The 20366-nt window shown below is 36.9% G+C and overlaps 1 protein-coding gene across 1 annotated transcript in view; it reads right to left on the bottom strand.

Moving 5' to 3' along the window:
* The window catches only part of THSD7A (thrombospondin, type I, domain containing 7A), a 487905-nt gene that overhangs the window by 96810 nt on the left and 370729 nt on the right, over positions 1-20366 (bottom strand). The window contains exon 8 of the mRNA XM_010845433.1: positions 9980-10174. Within this exon, the coding sequence (XP_010843735.1) occupies positions 9980-10174 (195 nt within the window). The remainder of the gene's footprint in view (positions 1-9979; positions 10175-20366) is intronic.

Raw genomic sequence — 20366 nt, 5'->3', positions numbered from 1 at the left:
ATCTATTGGAAAAGACTCTGATGCTGGGAGGGATTGGGGGCAGGAGGAGAAGGGGATGACAGAGGATGAGATGGCTGGATGGCATCACTGACTCGATGGACATGAGTCTGAGTGAACTCTGGGAGTTTGTGATGGACAGGGAGGCCTGGCGTGCTGCAATTCATGGGGTCGCAAAGAGTTGGACACGACTGAGCGACTGAACTGAACTGAACTGAAATGCTATTTGTGATGCCAGCTCTGAAAATAAAAAGCTTTATCCTGTTAAAAACAGAGTATTTGGAGAAATTTATTGTTTACTTTATTGACAATTTGATCTAGTCACACTTATGTAGTCTCTGGATTTCATTTTAAGAATAGAAAATAACTGGTTGTTCACATGGAATGGTGGGACCTTGGGTGTTCATCACACATATCTGTGACAGTAAATGGAGGAATACTGAACATAATAAAAGGTGGGTTTTAGATATTAGGAAAGCAAGTTTTAAAAAGTTTAAAAATGTTAAGAAAAGTGATTCAATAGCTAGTGACCCTAATATGGCAGGAGACCTGGGTTCAATTCCTGGGTTGGGAAGATCTCCTGGAGAAGGGAATGGCAACCCACTCCAGTATTCTTGCCTGGAGAATCTCATGGACAGAGGAGCCTGGCAGGTTACAGTCTATGGGGTCACAGAGTCAGACACAACTGAGCAACTAACACTAATATGGAAGATGGCTCCTAAAGTTTGAGATCTGGGTAAAAGTAATAAGCAAAATCACACCCTGAGCTGATCTTCAGGTATCATTTCATTTGTGACTAAGGACATCCCTCTATTCAGCATATAAATCAGCAGGCAATTTATGTGATAATTTAACTGCAATTTACAGGCACTTATGCAATGCTGAACATGGGATCAACATCAGAATAACCTGTATTAAACAGCGTTTCATTACTGTCCCCTGCTTCATGAAGGTGAAAACATCTGTCACAGCTCATATCCTATCTTCCATCACACAGCTCAGCAACCCTGGGAGCAAGAAGTTTAGTATTTGAATAGGGACAACTCCTAAACCTGCTAATTGGATTGGAGAGAAGTAAATGAGCACTCTTATTACCCACTTCCCTGAGGCTCTAGATTTATCCAATGGTATTTCTCAGGAAAACACATGCTAACTGTAGAAAACTGTGTTCATTTTATATAACCATTTAAAACTATATCTTACTTAATAGTGAAATTACCCCTCCTCAATTGAATAATGTGTTTTTACTTACCCCATTTTTACTTTGAATGTATGTATGCTATGTAAGTTGTGATTTTAAAACTCTGCATTATTTTTTACATTGGAATTGACTGGTTGGTTTTGAAAAAAATAATAAGAAAAGAGCTTCTACAACATCAGCATAATGCGTCCAGGAACTGCAAAATAACTGTTAAGTTTACAAACATAAAGACTATTTATTTTCTTGCCCCAATCCACATTAAAGCTGCATCAGCATTTTTGGTGTGATGTCAAGGTATTTGCACAGATAAGTCCCAGTGTGGTCTTAATTGTAATAACGATGTGGCAATTTGGAAAGCATGGCTTGGATAATCAGTCACTGCAGCACCGTCATGTTGTTCGGGGAATACTTTTATGGTTGAAAAATTGATAGATATGATACTGAATTTATTTATTATTTACGGGAAGATTTAATTCCAGACATCTGGGAATATTCCCATTCCTGTAGTACTGAGATTATAAAATGTCACCTGTGATAAAATTAGTGATAAGTGTATATTTTTTAATCCTCTTCTACATAAAAATATATGCTTCATATTAATGTGACTATTTAGGCTTTCTATCACTTCACCAAAAGGAAAGATTTTATAATGCCAATTATAATATGCAAAGCTTCTCTCAGAAACTAAAAATGACTTTTCCTCCCTACCATCAAGCCCAAAAGACCTTGGTTAGGAGACATAGAACAGAGCTGTTGTTTTTGAGTATGGCATTGAAGTCCTTACAATTTAGATGACAGATTGGAGAGAAAAAAAAAAGAATCTTTTCAGGGACTCCCCTTGTGGTCCACTGGCTAAGACTGTGAGCTTCCAACGCAGGAGGCCTGTGTTCGATCCCTGGTCAGGGAACTAGTCCCACATGCCACAACTAAAGATCCTGTATACCGCAGCTAAGACCCTGGCACAGCCAAAGAAATAAATAAGTGTTTTTTAAAAAAGACCTTTTCAAAACATTAATTGAATACCTATGAACTGACTGCAATATGCAATGGTTACATATGCTTCAAGGGATAGTCTAGAGGGGTTAGAAATAGAAATAATTCTACTCTCAAGGATCTTACAACGCAGTGGAGAGAAGTATAGGGGTGATAATATAAGCAAAGAATTGAGTACAATTCTAGGTGAATGCAATAATATAATGATAAAGAATATGACAATTACGTTAAAAGAGGTATTTAGTATAATTGGGATTCAAAAGTTTAAAATTACATTAGTTTGGGGGATACTAAAAATGACTAAGGTTGTCGAGATGAGGCATTGAGATGACTTTTGAAGAAATAGGAGTTCGATAAGCAGAGTTCTGGGAAGGGAGACAAGGAAGAGAAAATTTAATTTAAGCAGAAGAGAAACTAAATAAAAGCTGAGGCACTCAGGCAGGTATGACCCTGGGAATTAGCAATATTGATGCAGTCAACTGGAGTGCAGAGTTCACACAGGGAAGTAACTGAGGATAAGGATAAAAAAGTGGATGAGGCTCAGGGTAAGAAGAGGCTGTTACACTGTACTGTGAATTACAATTTTAAGATACTTGTAACTTTGCCTGCTACTGCAGCCCTAATACCTTTGACAGCAGATTACTGGTGGGTGAAAGGCAATGGCATGATTTCAGGGAATCTAACTGGAAGTGCGAGAACCTCAAGAGACGCTGGGGCGGCCACCACCCCCTCCATTTTTTCCCCCTTGTAGTAAGCGACAAAAGATACCCCACAGTAGAGTCTGTATAAGTCCTGTAGGACTGTAGGAACAGACCGAAGTGGTGGTCATGTAGGAACAGACTGAAGCAGAACTGCTCTTTCAGTCAGTTCAGGAAGATGGGGAAGCGGCAGTATTTACTTAGAAGTCAGAGTTATGTGTGTATGTACGCTCAAAATAGATCCTGATCTCTTCAAATTCCTCTATAGGAAATAGAAGTACTTCCTGGTTTTCAGAACTAAAATCATTCCACTGCAAAAATGAAACAAGGTAAAACAAATATTTATCCTCTCAATGTTTTATACTGCAAAGTAAAACTTCTCAGGACTACTAATTATTTGAGGAAAAATTGGCATAATTTTATTTCAATTTGCATCTATTTTCTGCAAGTACAAAGAAGGTGTAAAGACACAGTAACACTTGGCTGAAGTTATAATATCAGGTCACTCTGAACTCTGCAAGAATAAATATTCTCTTATATCTTGCTTTTTAAAGATAATTGACTATAATGAGAACAGAAGTTGTTATACTTAGTGGAAAACACTTTGAAAATCATTTTTCCTTTTAACCAAGTTTGTTAAGAACCTGCAACATGAATTAAAAAATGGAGAAGGTCATAATTACAACATCAATTTTTAATTTTTTAAAAAATTCAATATACTACTGTTTATATCAAAAATATGTCAAACTTAAGTGTTAAAGGATTGAATTCTTTTAGAATTCCTGAAATAATTCTAAAGTAGCTCTTGGGACCCATCCTGTATTTTCACATGATACAAAGAAGATTTTTACATCAAAGTATCAAACAAATCTAAAAGCAAATTATTAATCTTATTTAACCAAAAGGCTTCAAGGCTTTTGAAACAAGACACATACACACACTTTTATTTTCAAGTTGAAAAGAAATATTTTTATATTAACTATCTTCAGTTATGCCATTTGTGATTTGGTTTCCAAATGACAATATTTCAGTAAGAGGCATTTTATGACATTTTTGTTTACTGCCAATACACAAAATAATAGGTTACATAATGTTACTCCAAGATTATATGAAAAGCAATTGTATTCAAATTATTTTTATTCTATTATTTTTTATGTTTAATTTTGAATTAACCCCAAAACTATAGGGATATTTAAAATGTTACCAATAATTTTTTCCCCTCGATCATATGGAAGAAGTTATTGAAATGATGCCCCATTACCCAAAATACTTCAGTATTATTTCCTGCAATCAAGGGCATTTTCCTATACATAAGCATATGCAATATTCAGGATTAGGCAATTAATACTGATGCATTATTTCCATCCAATCCTCAGACCCATTTAAACTTGCCAATTATCTCAGAACGTTTTTTGTAATAAAAGGACTTGGTTCAGAATCAACTGTTGCATTTAGAGCTTATGTCTGGCTAGTTTCCTTCAATCTTTCTCAATCTTTCCTTAATTTTCATAACTTAGACACTTTTGAAGATTAGGGGCCAGTTATTTTTAACAGAATATCTTCCAGGTAGGATTTGTCAGATGTTCCCTCATGTTCAGATTCTACAATATGCATCTTTGACAGGGATGGTACAGATATGACATCATGCTCTCCTTGTACCACACCAGGAACACATCCTTTGTATTTGCCCCATGACTGATGATGTAAACTTTGATTACTGAAATAACATAGTGTCTGTCAAACTTCTTCATTAGAAGGATACTTAAGACTGTAAATATAATGCTGTTCATCAGACTTCCAATTAATTTATTTATATCAAGTATGGATTCATGGTTTCCTTAGTTAATGTATATAAATAGCTATTATTGTTAATTTGCATTCACATTGCTCCTGTATGTGGCCAGTGGGAGACTCTTCAAGCTAGCTTCCCTGACCTTTTTTTAATTTCACTTTGATTTTATATTGGAGTAGAGTTAGTTTACAATGTTGTGTTAGCTTCCGGTATAAAGCAAAGTGATTCAGTTATGTATATATGTGTGTATATCCACTTTTTTTTCAGATTCTTTTCACATATAGGTTATTACAGAATACTGAGTAGAGTTCTCTATGCTATATGGTGGGTGCTTATTAGTTATCTATTTTATATATACAATAGTGTGACCTTTTGAAATATTTTCCTCTCCTTTTCTTTCTGGCACAAGATCCTCCAGGCACATCTTGTACTTTTGCTATTCCAGCCCTAGAATCAGCTATTTCTCCAAGAAGCCCTGGCTCCCTTCATCGGAGAATGGTATTAGACACCAAGATCTCAGTGCTAAACACACTGACTGCTAATAGGGTCCCACTGCTCTTATGTCATTTCAGTGAACAGAGTTAACACATGTATATGTCTATACTATGAATATCATACTTATATTTGAATTTTATGCATTTATGTATTTCTATGTCTAGGACTTCCCTGATAGCTCTATTGGTAAAGAATTCTCCTGCAATGTAGGAGACCCCGGTTCAATTTCTGGGTTGGGAAGATCCCCTGGAGAAGGCTACTCACTCCAGCATTCTTGGGCTTCCCTGGTGGCTCAGATGGTAAAGAATCCGTCTGCAAGGCGGGAGACCTGGGTTTGATCCCTGAGTTGGGAAGATCTCCTGGAGAAGGGAAAGGCTACCCACTCTAGTATTCTGGCCTAGAGAATTCCATGGGCTGTATAGTCCATGGGGTTGCAAAGAGATGGACAGAACTGAGTGACTACACTTTCACTTTCATGTCTAGGTTTACAAATTGAACACCATGAATTCACACTGATAACTTCAAATTCCAATATAATACAACAAGGTTTACTCTAGTTTTCTTTCTTAACATATTCAAAACTCCCTTCTTTCGCAATAAGAAACCCAACTATGTTTAATACATGTACCTATTTGGTCAACCAAGTCCCCTCACCAATCTCCCACTGCCATCCTCACTGCTCTACCATGGGCCATCTTCATCGCTCTGCTCATACTCTGACACCCTGCATTCAACCACTCCACGTTACTGAAACCCTCCGCAACCCTGCTTGGCTCCGACACCTCCCACTGGGTTGGTTTCCTCAGTGCTGAGATTCCCTCTTCATCCTGCTTGTGCCCTGGCATCCTGTGTTGGGTCACTGCTTTTACTCTCTTGTGCAACCCATGTGCCCCTCCCTTTAGACTTCTCAGCATCTCTGGCATTTCAGGTCAGGCCACCCTTTTCTCACTGGGGATGCCCATCTCACTCAGGTTGGGTTCTGACAACCCACCCTGGATCACTACAGACCCCCTCTCCTGCCCACCTGCTGGCACAGATGCTCAACTGTTTGGCTCCACTTAATAACTTTGCAGATAAAACTGTTCATGAAGGGAGCTAAAGAGCCTCGAAAGGACAGGAAGGAAAGGGAAAAGAAAGTATAGCATGAGGTAAAGGAAAGTGCTATTCTATTATTTTACCATTCTTTTAATAGGAGTAAAAAAATAATGAGTCATAACATTTTAAAAATGCAAAGTGTGTCTAGTTCATTGGGGTCATATGGAATACTCCTCTATCTCACACACTTATATATACACACACGGATATAAATACACAGACATAGAGGTAGATACACAGACACATACAAAAGAAGATTGATAAACCAGGGATAAGATCAGTAGTTAGCACTCCTTTCTTTCCAGCACACAGTAGGAATGTATTTCCTCTGCCCCTGCTGAAATTAGGTTCAAATTCAAGTCATGATTATATGACCTGCTTTGATAATGAAATGTCAATTGAAATGATATAAATCACTCTGGATGAAAGAATTTAATTGCTGACTCTCTTAAAACAGATAAGAGTCCCCAGCTACCTTCTTCCTCTGGCATGAAGATTGTGAGGTAGGCTTTCATACAGAGGTGCAATGCTGAGACATTTCATGGAGGACAGACTGTCATGGAGAGTTGCGTGTCACTGTAGCAAAATTCCCAAGAGGGAAAAATAATTGTTCTATTAAGTTACTGAATTTATGGGCTTACTGCAGTACAACTTTGACTTCATCAATACAGAGGTTATATAACCTCCAGTATAATGTATAATGGTGACATTTTTACTGAGATAAAAGTACAAATGGATAGGTTACAGCATTTATTTTGTAAATCCACATAAATGCTTTGCATGTGGACTTGTCCTGTAAGTTATTTCACCAGAAAATCATTTTATTTCATGTCTAAACAATCAATATATAATTTTATTAATGTGATCTTTACCCTTAAGGTTATCACAGTATTCTGATCCACAGATAATTAAGATCAGGCTTCCCAGATAGCGCTAGCGGTAAAGAACCCATCTGTTAATGATGGAGATGTTCGATTCTTGGGTTGGGAAGATCTCTTGGGGGTGGGTATGGCAACCCACGCCAGTATTCTTGCCTGGCGGGCTACGGTCCACAGTGTTGCAGAGTCAGAAACAACTGAAGCGACTTAGATACATGCACACATGACACGTACAAGTATTAATTCTTGGGGAATAATAGAAAAAATAGCTTTTGTGCAGAATTATAAAAAGGTTATCTAATTGACAGGGAAATGTGTTTTAAAACTTCCTGCAAATTAGTTTCTAAATCATTTAAAAAATAGCTTCAGAATTAGAAAAGTCTTATTTTGAAGGAAAGAAAATGTGTTTCAGTGTCAAGCAAATAACAGGTATTAAATTGTCTTTGAAGGACAAATTCTTCATTAAATATTTCACATAATGATACCAGTTTCTGTAGCTGTTATTAACCGAGACAAATAACAGCAGATTCCCCATTGACTGAATCTCCTCTACAGTTTCCACTTAAAATAATGTTTTGAGTTCACGGGCTTCCCTTGTAGCTCAGCTGGTAAAGAATCCACCTGCAATGTGGGATACCTGGGTTGGATCCCTGGGTTGGGGAGATCCCCTGGAGAAGAGAAAGGCTACCTCTCCAGTATTCTGGTCTGGAGAATTTCATGGACTGTATAGTTCACGGGGTCTCAAGGAGTCGGACACAACTGAGCGACTTTCACCTCACCTTTATGATTAATTATTTTCACATCTATAATTCTCCAGCATGTGTTTCTTATGATGCAGCTGTTAGCCTTCATTAAAAATTATCCAAGTCCCATCCTTTCAAACTAAGCAGATGATACATACCAAAGAGCAATCATAAATTCCTGCCTTTAAAGCATTTCATGACCTTTCAGTGTGAAGCATCACGTCTACGGAAATAATGATCTGGTGAGTTCTGCAAGCATGGCAAAATCTCAGCCATGTAACTCATAAGGCGAAAAGTCACTCATTACTAGTCACACAGCAAGTGTCTGCAGAGTATAATGGATTTATAGGAAGCGGGGTGACCACAGATCTAATTTTAATGAAGCCCAAGACATAATTTGAGCTGATAGAGTGTGAAGTCTGAATATAATCTCTACAAGGTTAGAGTTATTGTTTGACAACATAAGGAATATAATTTTTTCTTGGAAAGGTTCTATTTTTTCTATTAGGTTCCACAGATACATTCTTATTTTGGTAGCAAAAAATTACACTTATATTGAGGTGACGAGAAAAAAGTGTTTGGACACTTAAAAAATTCTAAATTTTCTCATAGGTTGACTATTTTAAATATGTTACATTTTCTCCCACAGAGTCCAAAAGACTGTGGGTGGGATGATTTGGGAGAATGGCATTGAAATATGTATAATATTATATATGAAATGAGTTGCCAGTCCAGGTTCGATGCACGATACTGGATGCTTGGGGCTGGTGCACTGGGACGACCCAGAGGGATGGTATGGGGAGGGAGGAGGGAGGAGGGTTCAGGATGGGGAACACATGTATACCTGTGGCAGATTCATTTTGATATATGGCAAAACCAATACAAAATTTTAAAGTTAAATAAAATAAAATAAAAAAAAATATGTTATATTTTCTCCTGTGCCTTAAGGCCAACATATTTTTGGCCTTGTATTTTTGCACAGAATAACATACAAAGAAAGAAAATTTGATTAAAAAAGAACACTAGCAGATTTCTATCACTAAAATGTTTCATAAACAGGAAAATGAAATAGGCAATGTGAAAACTCTTCTAAAATTGATTATTAACTGGGGGTATAGAAAGAAACATGTGCACATAAAGAAACATGTGCTTACTACAAATAGAAATCATTAACTAGTGTTAAATGCGAATGAAGATAGTCATTCAGCCTGATCATATTTAAATAACATATGCCTATATTCTTGAGACAGAACATGCGGCACGTGACAGAACTTGACTTATTTCTGTGTTTTCCTTACTCCTGTGTTATTTTCCAGAATGACATGATTAAGTATGACATTATATCACCCAGTCACAGAGGCCAAATTAGCATTCAGATACAAACTTGAGAGACAATCACCAAGAGCCTTGTATTTCTTGACAATGGAGCTTGCATGGTATGAATATATGAGAAACTTGTGCTTTATTCACCCAATAGCATGAAGTGATTTAGGAGCAACATATTTTAAAAGTGAACACAATCTACATATGAAACTCAGAGCCTATGTTCAGAAACCTGAATGGTAGAAAATCCATGTCATTTTCAGTCAAGCAATAATCATGGTGGTGGTTATTTTAAATAAAGTTTAGTACTTATGAGATGGTAGAATAGGATTTCACTGGGAAAAACTGACTACTGAAATGAGAGAAAACAATGAAACCCGTCATTTGGAATTTAAGGAGTCATTTTCAGATTTCTCCACAAGTTTAACACTTTGAAGTAGAAAGAACCTGAGTTATTAGGAGGGAGGAAAGGAAAAGTGAATTCATTTTTCAAAGTCTTTTCTCTTTTACTAAAGATCTATGTTCAAGGTTAATATTAAGGAAGAGCAGCAAGCTGCTGCTGCTGCTGCTGCTGCTAAGTCGCTTCAGTCGTGTCCGACTCTGCGATAGCCTAATACGTCAACAGATATTAAATCTCCTTGGTTTGCTGGGTTTCGGGAAGCTGATTTTTGTGGAACTATCACTGTATCTGGGCTGTACACACAACGAAAGGCACAGCAGCTTCTGGAAGAGATCTGAGTTCCTTTTCAAGCTGGAAACCTTACCTTCCTCTCCTGCGTAGGCCAGGATGGACCGTGCTCGTGTCTGTTTTCCTTCTGTGGTTTTTCCTGAGCAGGTGTGAGAGCAGGAGGACCACGCTGACCACATGCTGAGCACACAGTCCCTGGGACAGGGCACATCGCAGGCAACCGGGATGGGGAAGATGGCATCTCTGCACAGCTGTCTGTCAACTTCTTCTCCTGGGAAAGACATCATCACCAACAGTCCATCATTTTAAAATAATGTAAAATGAGCAACTGAAACCAGACAGGCACCAGAATAAATTAGCTTACTTTCCTTTTGTTCTCTGTTAAAAGCCAACAACAACAACAACAAAAGAGTCACTGTCTACTACAGCCAGATGTTAAAAGAATACCAGGAATGAATAAACAGATAGATCCCCAAATGAGGCTTTTTTATTATCAGCGCTTAGGTGTGTAGATCAAACACATTGCTTCAAGTATTTTATGCTGTAATACCTGCCCAGGAAATGATGTTTATAGATAGTAATCTCTGCAATAAAGAACATCAGTGAACTACGTCTATCCTCCTTATTTAATTGTTGGAGATGAGCCATCATTCACAAATAATGATTCTATCCATAGGATGTACTATTTGTTTTCATGAAACCAACTCATAGTCGCTATTTGTAAACTCTTGTGTCTCCTAGGAAATTTACTTTTGTACAACTGGCAACCTTTTTCTTTCATTTAAAAATGACTTTGTTAGCTGGAAACAGACAGGAAGCATAAATAGTGGGACAGTATTATAAAACCACTGGCTATAGCGATCCCATTTTGAAAGGGGGAAAAAAAAAACAAGGTATGCAAATAGCAGAAGCAAGATGTTGTCACTCCAGTGCTGAAAGCTCTTCAGTTTCCTTCTGCTCTTAAGATAAAGGCTAGGTTTCTCAAAAGTTTATGAGACTTCAAACCCCATGGCTCTTGCTTCCTTTTCTAGCTTCATCTCACTTCACTTTTCCTGTTACCCCAAAGCCCTAGAGTCTGGCACTTATTTGGTGTTTTTTGAGTGAATGAAGTGAGATATACAAAAGACCAATGAGAAAGAAAATATTGTTGCTGTTAATAAATGCCAAAGAAACCTAAAATAAATACAAATAAGTGATCAAAATACAGTATGAAAAAAGTCTGAACTCTGTTGCATAGCTGGTAAGCATAGGAGCTAATGAGGTCATTCAAACAGAGTAAAACAAATACAAACAAGCAAAATTAATCCGCTGTTTTTCTACAGACTATATCCATAATTCTGGATGGGTGTATCAGAAATGTGTGCTTTAAGGCATTATGCATTCAGATGAGAAAAGGTGACTAATCTTGCTTTTGTTCATTGACAAAACTCTGCTTTGTCACTGATGGAGGGTTAGGAGGATCATTTTAATGGACAATCGTTTATTCATGTATTTTAAAAACAAGACAAAAAATCAGAAGTCCATTGGAAATGCTCTAACATATTAAATAGCTACTAGTTTGTAGGGCTTTAAATCATCAGGCAAAATAAAAAATCAATTATAATGCACTTACATGTTAACAATCACTAGTTTGCAAGGCTTTAAATTATTAGACTTGCTCACTAGTAAGACTCACTAAAATGGAGGTGAGTCATCATTACATCATTCATTCTCCTTTAGTTACTCTGACCTGTGAGATCTCTTTTGAGTTTGGCTTATATCCCAAAAAATGACATGATAGCTTCTATGATAGAGTACAAAAATCATTATAAAACAAGGCATGTAATATTTTATAATTTAAATAACAATGATGACTCTTGTGTTTACTAGACTTTTTTGTTAGTGCAAAGAGTGAGTTGCATATGTTTTATTTCCTTTATTGCTCTTTTATTGTTTCATCTACTTTCGTTTCCAATAGTCTGTAAAATGTAAGGCAAGTTTGGGGCTACAGTTTTGTTTTCTATAATAGTTACCTAATCATTTCTACTCAGAAAAATTTAATTCATTCTGTAGCATTTGAAGAGAGACTGCTACCTGTGTGTTATTACATTAATTTGGATGACATAATACATTTCTGTTGCATATAGCATAAATCTGAGTTCCCTGGTGGCTCAAGCAGTAAAGAATTTGCCTACAATGCAGGAGACCCAGGTTTGATCTCTGGGTTGGGAAGATCCCCTGGAGAAGGAAACAGCAACCCACTCCAGTATTCTTGCCTGGGAAATCCCACGGGCAGAGGAGCCTAGTGGGCTACAGACTACGGGGTCGCAAAGAATTGGATACAACTGAGTAACTAACACTTTGACTTCACTTTCTTTCATAGTATAAACCTAAGAGACATACAATTTTAACCTTTTTTGCTTTCTGAATTTTTTTAACTTCTGCTCCACATCTTATGTTAGCTCTTTTTCATTCATCATTTTTGGTTTAGTTATGTATTAGTATATTTTCCTGTAGTTACATTCCTTCTAGAGTCTCCTTAACCCTCTGTGGAGCTCAAAAGATCCACTTTGGATCTGACCTCCAGGATTTCAGCATTTAGTTTACTACTCCCTTGCCCCCTGAGCTTTGTCACATGTGACCTTCCCTGTTTGCCCCTAATGGCTCCCGATGGCTCCTGATTGCCCATCGCGGTCTTGCATCCAAATACCAGTATTATGTCCTAGCCACAGTGGCTTTTCCCCTTTCCTTCTACAGACCAATCTCTTTGTTGCCTCACTGTTGCTCTTCACTTTTCATCAATTTTTCAGATCCTCACACAGTAGACTGCTTCTCACCATGCAGGTTTCAGTTGTCTCCCTGCGAGGGGAGCCTTGAAAGTGAAAGTCACTCAGTTGTGTCCTACTCTTTGTGTCCCCATGGAATACAGTCCATGGAATTCTCCAGGCCAGAATACTGGAGTGAGTAGCCTTTCCCTTCTCCAGGGGATCTTCCCAACCCAAGAATTGAACTGGGGTTTCCTGCATTGCAGGAGGGTTCTTTACCAATTGAGCTATCAGGGACTGACCAGATACAATTTCATAGTAGCTTCATTTTATTTTCATTTTAGTGAGTCTTACTCACTAGTGAGCAAGTCTAATAATTTAAAGCTTCATTTTCTAGTTTCACTAGAAACTACTGTAATGAATTATTTACATGTCTAGTATCTAATCCTGTTACTAGAGTATGAACTTGATAAGGGCATGATTCTTATCTGCCTTGCTCATTATTTTATACTTAGAACCCAAAGAGCACCAGGAACCTAGTGGACATGAAATAATCTGCTATGTAAACAGATAAACTAATTAACCTGAAGTTACTGTTCTAGGGAACAGAAGGTTGGACTGGACGAATATGGGTTTAAGCACAGTATTTCTTCAATGGCCATGTACTCCACTGCTTGAGGACTGTGCTAAGGTATATTCAGAGGACAGCCGCTGGCATATGCACAATCTGGAGTTTGCTAGAAATGCAGTCTCTTCAGTTCCCACCCATAAATTGTGACTTGCATGTTCAAATGATCCCTGGGTGATCTGTATGCAGGTAAAATTTAAAAAGGATTGCTTTAAGATTTTTCTGCCCTTATTCTCTTGTGGTTTGATTAGAACCAAATTGCCTTGTGCAAGAGAAGCATATAAAACAAATTCATCTGGATTTCATACCTAACATCATTCATTTCTCTGTGGGACACCCTTTTAATCCTTTCTTTATACCTGGGTGAAAACAGTCATTCAATGAATAGTTACTGATTGCCCATCCTTGGTCAGGCACTGTGCCATGAATATTATACACATCATCCCAGCTAATTAATTTTAGGTATATACAGTCACCACAATAAGTCCAATTAACATTTCCATATGATCACATATACAAAAACATTATTTTAAGGAGATAAAAACTGTTTTACATGACACTACCAGAGAAAATATAGAAGTAAATAAAATGTAAACATATAAAATATCAGGTTAATTTATACTCTTTCCATAGAGAGAAGTGGAAATTCCATTTTTCCATATCGACTCTCCTATTATTAGGACACTTTCAACCATCATATGTCTCCATTATAGAACCATTTGAGACTCTGATTATCTGAATGTGCATCCCCATAAATCCAGGCAGGCACATCTGATTATCATTACGATGAATAACATAGTTCTACAACTCATTCAGGCACAAAACACAACCTGTTTCTTTTTTTTTTTTCCTTTAATCTTTCTGAAGTTGAAGTGAAGTGCTACTTGCTCAGTCATGTCCTGACTCTTTGCAACCCTATGGACTGTAGCCCACCAGCCTCCTCTGTCCACGGGATTCTCCAGGAAAGAATACTGGGGTGGGTTGCCATTTCCCTCTCCAGGGGCTCTTCCCCAACCCAGGGATCGAACCTGGGTCTCCAGTATTGCAGGCAGATTCTTCTGTCTGAGCCACCAGGGAAGTCTTTTCTGAGGTTAATTTCTTGTTATTCTGAATGTGATGCCAACATTTAGAATCCTCCTCATGCTTGCCTTTCTGTATTAAATATGCTATATTTTTTGGCATTTCCAACATGAAAAATTTGGAAGGACTGCTTTGCTTTTAGATAACATATTCATCCCCTCAGTCCACATCAAGCTCTAGACATTTTAACCAAATCTTAAAAATATGCATATTTTACATGAAATATATAACACAGAAATAAAGGAATGAATCATTGCCTATGTATTACAATTTAGTCTCGCTCTGATGCCTTAACTGAAGCATATTTTGTTCAACCTTGTTTGTGAAACCCAATAACAAGAAGTTGAGGAATAAGATGAAAATGCCAGAGTTTATTTTTATGAACTCAAAAACGTATTTAAATATTTAAGTTGGTGACTCCCATTTAACATTTTTCTTCACAAATATAATCTTAAGAATATTTTTAATAATTTGCCATTTCAATCCATTTAAACATGTATTTTGCATCTTTGAAGTAACTCCCAAATGTCCCCTTGTTTAATCTATTTTCATAGATACCACCAAACTCTAACTCTTCTAAAGCATCTCCTTTCATTCTGCTGTTTCCTAGTATAGAATAAGAGAACTGAACATCTGCTTGAAGTAATTAAACTAAAAATTCATGAAGATTTCCAGAGAAATAAAACACGATGAGAACTGAGGTCAGAAGTTAAGACTTTTTCTTTGCTTGGAAAAAGTATATACTAAAAGTTTATTGCACTCATTGTGGTGAAGCGTAAATGTAATATAAAAGACAAACCTTGGTTTATGAAGGTTTTTATAGAGTCAAGGTTTTTATAGTTTAGGAGCTGAGTCACTAAGAACACAACACTAATACATTAAATACATTTTTAATGTATACATTTTTAATGATATTAAAATATAATGAACTATATTTTAATGTGAAAATATATTTTGTCCTATTCCATAAACGTCACTTGCATCATCCTGATTATTTTTTAATCATAGAAATGTGGAGATTGTTATAGTTGATTTTTAACAGTCCCAGTAGTACTTTGTGCAATACACCTCCAGAAGGCATTGTAAAATCAGAATTCATCAGTGCAATGAAACTGAGATGAGGGTAAGCAGAAAGGAGAAATCAAAGTAGAGGAAAACCAGATATACAGTCAATATATATATATTTTAAATCACACTAGTTAGAAAGTCTCTAATATTGTAACTTTGGGATCAGATTCGTCTTGCCAGACATGTACAAACTCTAGAGTCACCGTAAGAATTATTATTGAGTTGTTGATGTCTTATGTATTCTTCAGAAATTGTCTTAAAAATTCATATGGACTTTTGAAAGTGAAAGCTATTATTTATATACTTACTTACATATTGATAACCAATATAAATGCAATAAAGAATTGAGATGGGAATTGAGATAGGAAAACAATGGAGGATCCTATTTGCCTACATCTCCTAGAAAACATTTTAAAATAACCATCTTATCTGAACTTTAAAACAACTGCAAGATATGTAGGTTCAGAATCACTCTCTACCTATTGAAGTAAAAGACCCATAACTTATGTAACTCTTTTTCTTTCCCCTTCTTGAAGAGATGCTACACATCTCTTCCACTTCAAAGGGAAGTTTCTAAATCAATTTTAATCTCTGCACTCCCTCTGCGATCACATTCAGTAGCAGGTCTGATTTATTCAATGTACTCAGTATTGCCTGACCCTGTGTTCTCTTCCAGATCACTGCCCACTTTCCTCTGGTGGCCGGCAGCATGCCATTCCCTCCGCAGCCCATCACCCATCCTGACCCCAAGGGTGTATTTCTAAAATGCAATATGAGCATCACAGTCTTCCCAATACCTATCAGCTGAAGGCCAAATTCTCACTAGGGCAGAAAACAAAACATCCTCCTTCTCCATCACTGCCTCGTGGTTTCCCTGAATTCTCGCCACGAGAGCCATTTGCTTTTCCAGGAACTGACACGCTGCTTTCTTGCTCCTCTGTCATTTCGTGTACATGGTTCTCCATGCCTCATTGTCCCACATCTTGCTAAGTCATCCTTTAGGACTGGATTTCCTGCCTCTACAAACCTCCTCTGACTTTCTTAAACTGTCCAGGTGGAGTTACGCTTTATCCTCTCTGTTCGCACAGTTTTATAGACATTACACTGTTTAAAACTGTTTACAATTATCTGTTTACTCACATTTACCCCCATTAGCCTATGACAACCTTCTGACCAGAGATCTTATCTTATTCAACATCTTTATATCTGGATCCCTTCTTTCAGTTATTGTTAAGACTTAAAAGAGTTTTGCAGTAAATATGGAGAAGGCAATGGCAACCCACTCTAGTACTCTTGCCTGGAAAATCCCATGGACGAAGGAGCCTGGTAGGCTGCAGTCCATGGGGTCACGAAGAGTCAGACACAACTGAGCAACTCCACTTTTACTTTTCACTTTCATGCACTGCAGAAGGAAATGGCAACCCACTCCAGTGTCCTTGCCTGGAGAATCCCAGGGACGGCAGAGCCTGGTGGGCTGCTGTCTGTGGGGTCGCACAGAGTCGGACACGACTGAAGTGACTTAGTAGCAGCAGCAGCAGTAAATATTTGTTGGATAAGGGAAAAAAATGAATTGGAAAGCCTAGAACATTTGTTGTTTTCCTGAAAAAGCCACTGGTATTATACATTTCCAATTGTCAGATTACTATTAATAGAATGTAACCAAGATAGCCTTAACATTACCCTCGGCTTGACTAAATTTTAGGCAGATTTCTTCCTGACTCTGGGCCCTTAACCTCCCTTCTCTTAGATAATTTATTTTGGAAAAATTTCGATTGTAAATTTTCTTTCTGCCCCTTTGAAATCAGTGTAAATCTTCTCCTAGCCTCTTGTCAGTGTTTTACAACCCAGGAAAAGTCTTTCTCAAGAGTTGGGAACCATCTCTGTCATGGAAACATCAAAGATAGTGTCCTGATTTCTCAGTCTCTATGGGTTGGTAGGTGCCTATTTTCTTCACTGGGCACCAAGTAGCAAACACAGATGGTCTAATCACACAAACACAAAAACATCTGCAGACTCAGGAGTAACTCTATGTGCTCAAAACATCCCATTGATCAATCTCCTCTAACATCCTCCAGTGTTTTCCCACTAGCTTACCCCAGAGCTTAGAAATGCCTTGTGTTTCTGCATAGTTGATTTTAGTTTCTCTCCAGCCTAACAGTCTAGAATAAAAACTGACTTACTGTGTAACTTTGGTGCAGTTTTTATTTTGACCAATTTATACATAATTCATAAGAATGTTATCTTTAGCTTCACCTACTCTTACTATATATATATATTACCACTGACTTTTAAATATCTTTAAACAAATTAGGGTCTTCATATTATATATTTTTTTCAGGATTTTCCTCCATTTTCATCATCCTTTTCAAACTCTTTCCATCCTTAATAAGCTTGTCTTTTATGTTCACACTCTGTTCTTTTCATTGCCACCTTTGTTTTGTTATCTCCAGCCTGTTTACACATTCCAGGCAAAACTGAAACAAGTGACCCTGAGATAAAAAACGTCTTCCTTCCCTGAAAGCAGCCATATTCCAAATCTAGGCTCTGATGTAGTGAGTAATACAGGCTTTAACCATAAAACTACTAGGGCTTATCAATGAATTTGGTAAAATTGTAGGATACAAAATCAATACGCAGAAATTTGTTGCATTTCTATACACTATCAACAACAGATCAGAAAGAGAAATTAAGGAAACTAATCCTATTTACCTCTGCATCAAAAGTAATAAACTTACCTAAGAAGACAAAAACTTGTACCCTAAAAACTACAAGATGCTGATGAAGGAAATCATCAAATAGATAACACAAACAGATGGAAAGATATATCATGTTCTCAGGTAGAAAGAATCAATACTGTCAAAATACTACCCTAGGAAATCTACAGATTCAATGTAATTCCAATCGAATACCAACAACATTTTTAATTGAACTAGAACAAACTGTTTTTTTTTTTTTTTTTAAGTTTCTATAGAGATGTAAAAAACCCAGAATAGACAAGACGATCCTGAGAGAGAAAAACAAAGATGGAAGAACTGGCTCTCTGACTTCAGATGATATTACAACACTACAGTTATCAAAATAGTATGGTAATGGCACAAAAAGAGAAATACTATTGTATTGAATAGGTTAGAAAGCCCAGAAATAAACCCATGTGCCTATGGTCAATTAATCTAAGACAAAGGAAACAAGAATATACAATGGAGAAAAGGCAGTCTCTTCAATAATTTGTGCTGGAAAAACAGTATAGCTACAGGTAAAATAATGAAATTATAACACTAACATCATATACAAAAATAAACTCAATGGATTAAAGACCTAAATGTAAGACCTGATACTATAACACTCTTAAAGAAAAACATAGAACACTCTTTGACACACATTGCAGCAATATCTTTTTGGATCAAATTCGTAGATGAAAAACAAAAATAAATAAACTGGACCTCATTAAACTCAAAAGCTTTTGTACAGCAAAGGAAACCATAGCAAAACAAAGATAGCCCATAGAATGGGAGAAAGTAGTTGCAAAGGAAGCCACTGACAACAGATTAATCTCCAAATTACACAAAGAGCTTATGAAACTCAATATATTTTTAAAAAACCAATTAAAAAATGGGTGGAAGATCTAAATAGACATTTCCCCAAAGAAAATGTACAGATGGCCAAAAAGCACAAGATGCTCAACATCACTTATTAGAGAAACGCAAATCAAAAAACCAGGTCACATTGATCGGAATGGCCATTGTCAAAAAGTCCACAAACAATAAATGCTAGAGAAGGTGTGGAGAGAAGAGAACCCTCCTACACTGTTGGAGGGACTGTGAATTGGTACAACCACTATGGAGAATAGTGTGGGGGTTCCTTAAAAAACTAAAAATAGAATTACCATATGATCCAACAATCCTACTCCTCAGCGTATACCTGGAGAAAATAATAATTTGAAAAGATACATGCAACTCCATGTTCATGGCAGTACTGTTTACAATAGTCAAGACATGAAAGAAAACTTAATGTCCATCAACAAAGGAATGGATAAAGAAAATATTGTACATATATAGTGGAATATTATTCAGCTGTCAAAAGAATGAAATACTGCCATTTACAGCAAGATGGATGGACCTAGAGATTATCATACTAACTGAAGTCAGACACACAGAGACAAATGTCATATATTATCATTTATATGTGGAATCTAAAAAAGTGATACAAATAAACTTTTTTACAAAACAGACTCACAGACTTTAAAAACAAAGTAACAATTACCAATAGGGAAAGGTAGAGGGAAGAAAAATTAGGAGTTTGGTATTAACATACACACACCACTATATATAAAACAGATAATCAATAGAGACCTACTGTATAACATAGAAAATTTCTCAGTATTCTACAGTAACCTACACGAGAAAAGGATTGATATATGTACATGCTGTGCTATGCTTAGTAGCTCAGTCATGTCTGACTCTTTGCAATCCCATGGACTGTAGCCTGCCAGGCTACTCTGTTCATGGGGATTCTCCAGGCAAGAATACTGGAGTGGGTTGCCATGCCCTCCTCCAGGGGCTCTTCCTAACCCAGTGATCGAACCCGGATCTCCCACATTGCAGGCAGAATCTTTACCACCTGAGCTACCAGGGAAGTCCAAGAATACTGGAATGGGTACCCTATTATCCTCCTGGGGATCTTCCCGACCCAGGAATCAAACCAGGGGGTCCTTCATTACAGGTGGATTCTTTACCAGCTTAGCTACCAGGGAAGTCTGGAGATAGATATATATGTATATATATATGTATATGTATATATACATATGTGTGTGAGTGTATAATTGAATCACTTTGCTATACACTTGAAACTAACACATTGTAAATCAACTATAAAATAAAATAAAAAGTAGTACAAGCTTTAATTTCATTTTTGAGAAGAAACCTAACAAAGTGTAGTAAGTAAAA

This window comes from Bison bison, unplaced genomic scaffold (assembly GCF_000754665.1).
Source record: "Bison bison bison isolate TAMUID 2011002044 unplaced genomic scaffold, Bison_UMD1.0 scf7180017864216, whole genome shotgun sequence".
In the NCBI taxonomy this organism is placed as follows: domain Eukaryota; kingdom Metazoa; phylum Chordata; class Mammalia; order Artiodactyla; family Bovidae; genus Bison; species Bison bison.
Note: the sequence above shows the minus strand (reverse complement) of the source record. Positions and strands in the feature narration are given on the sequence as shown.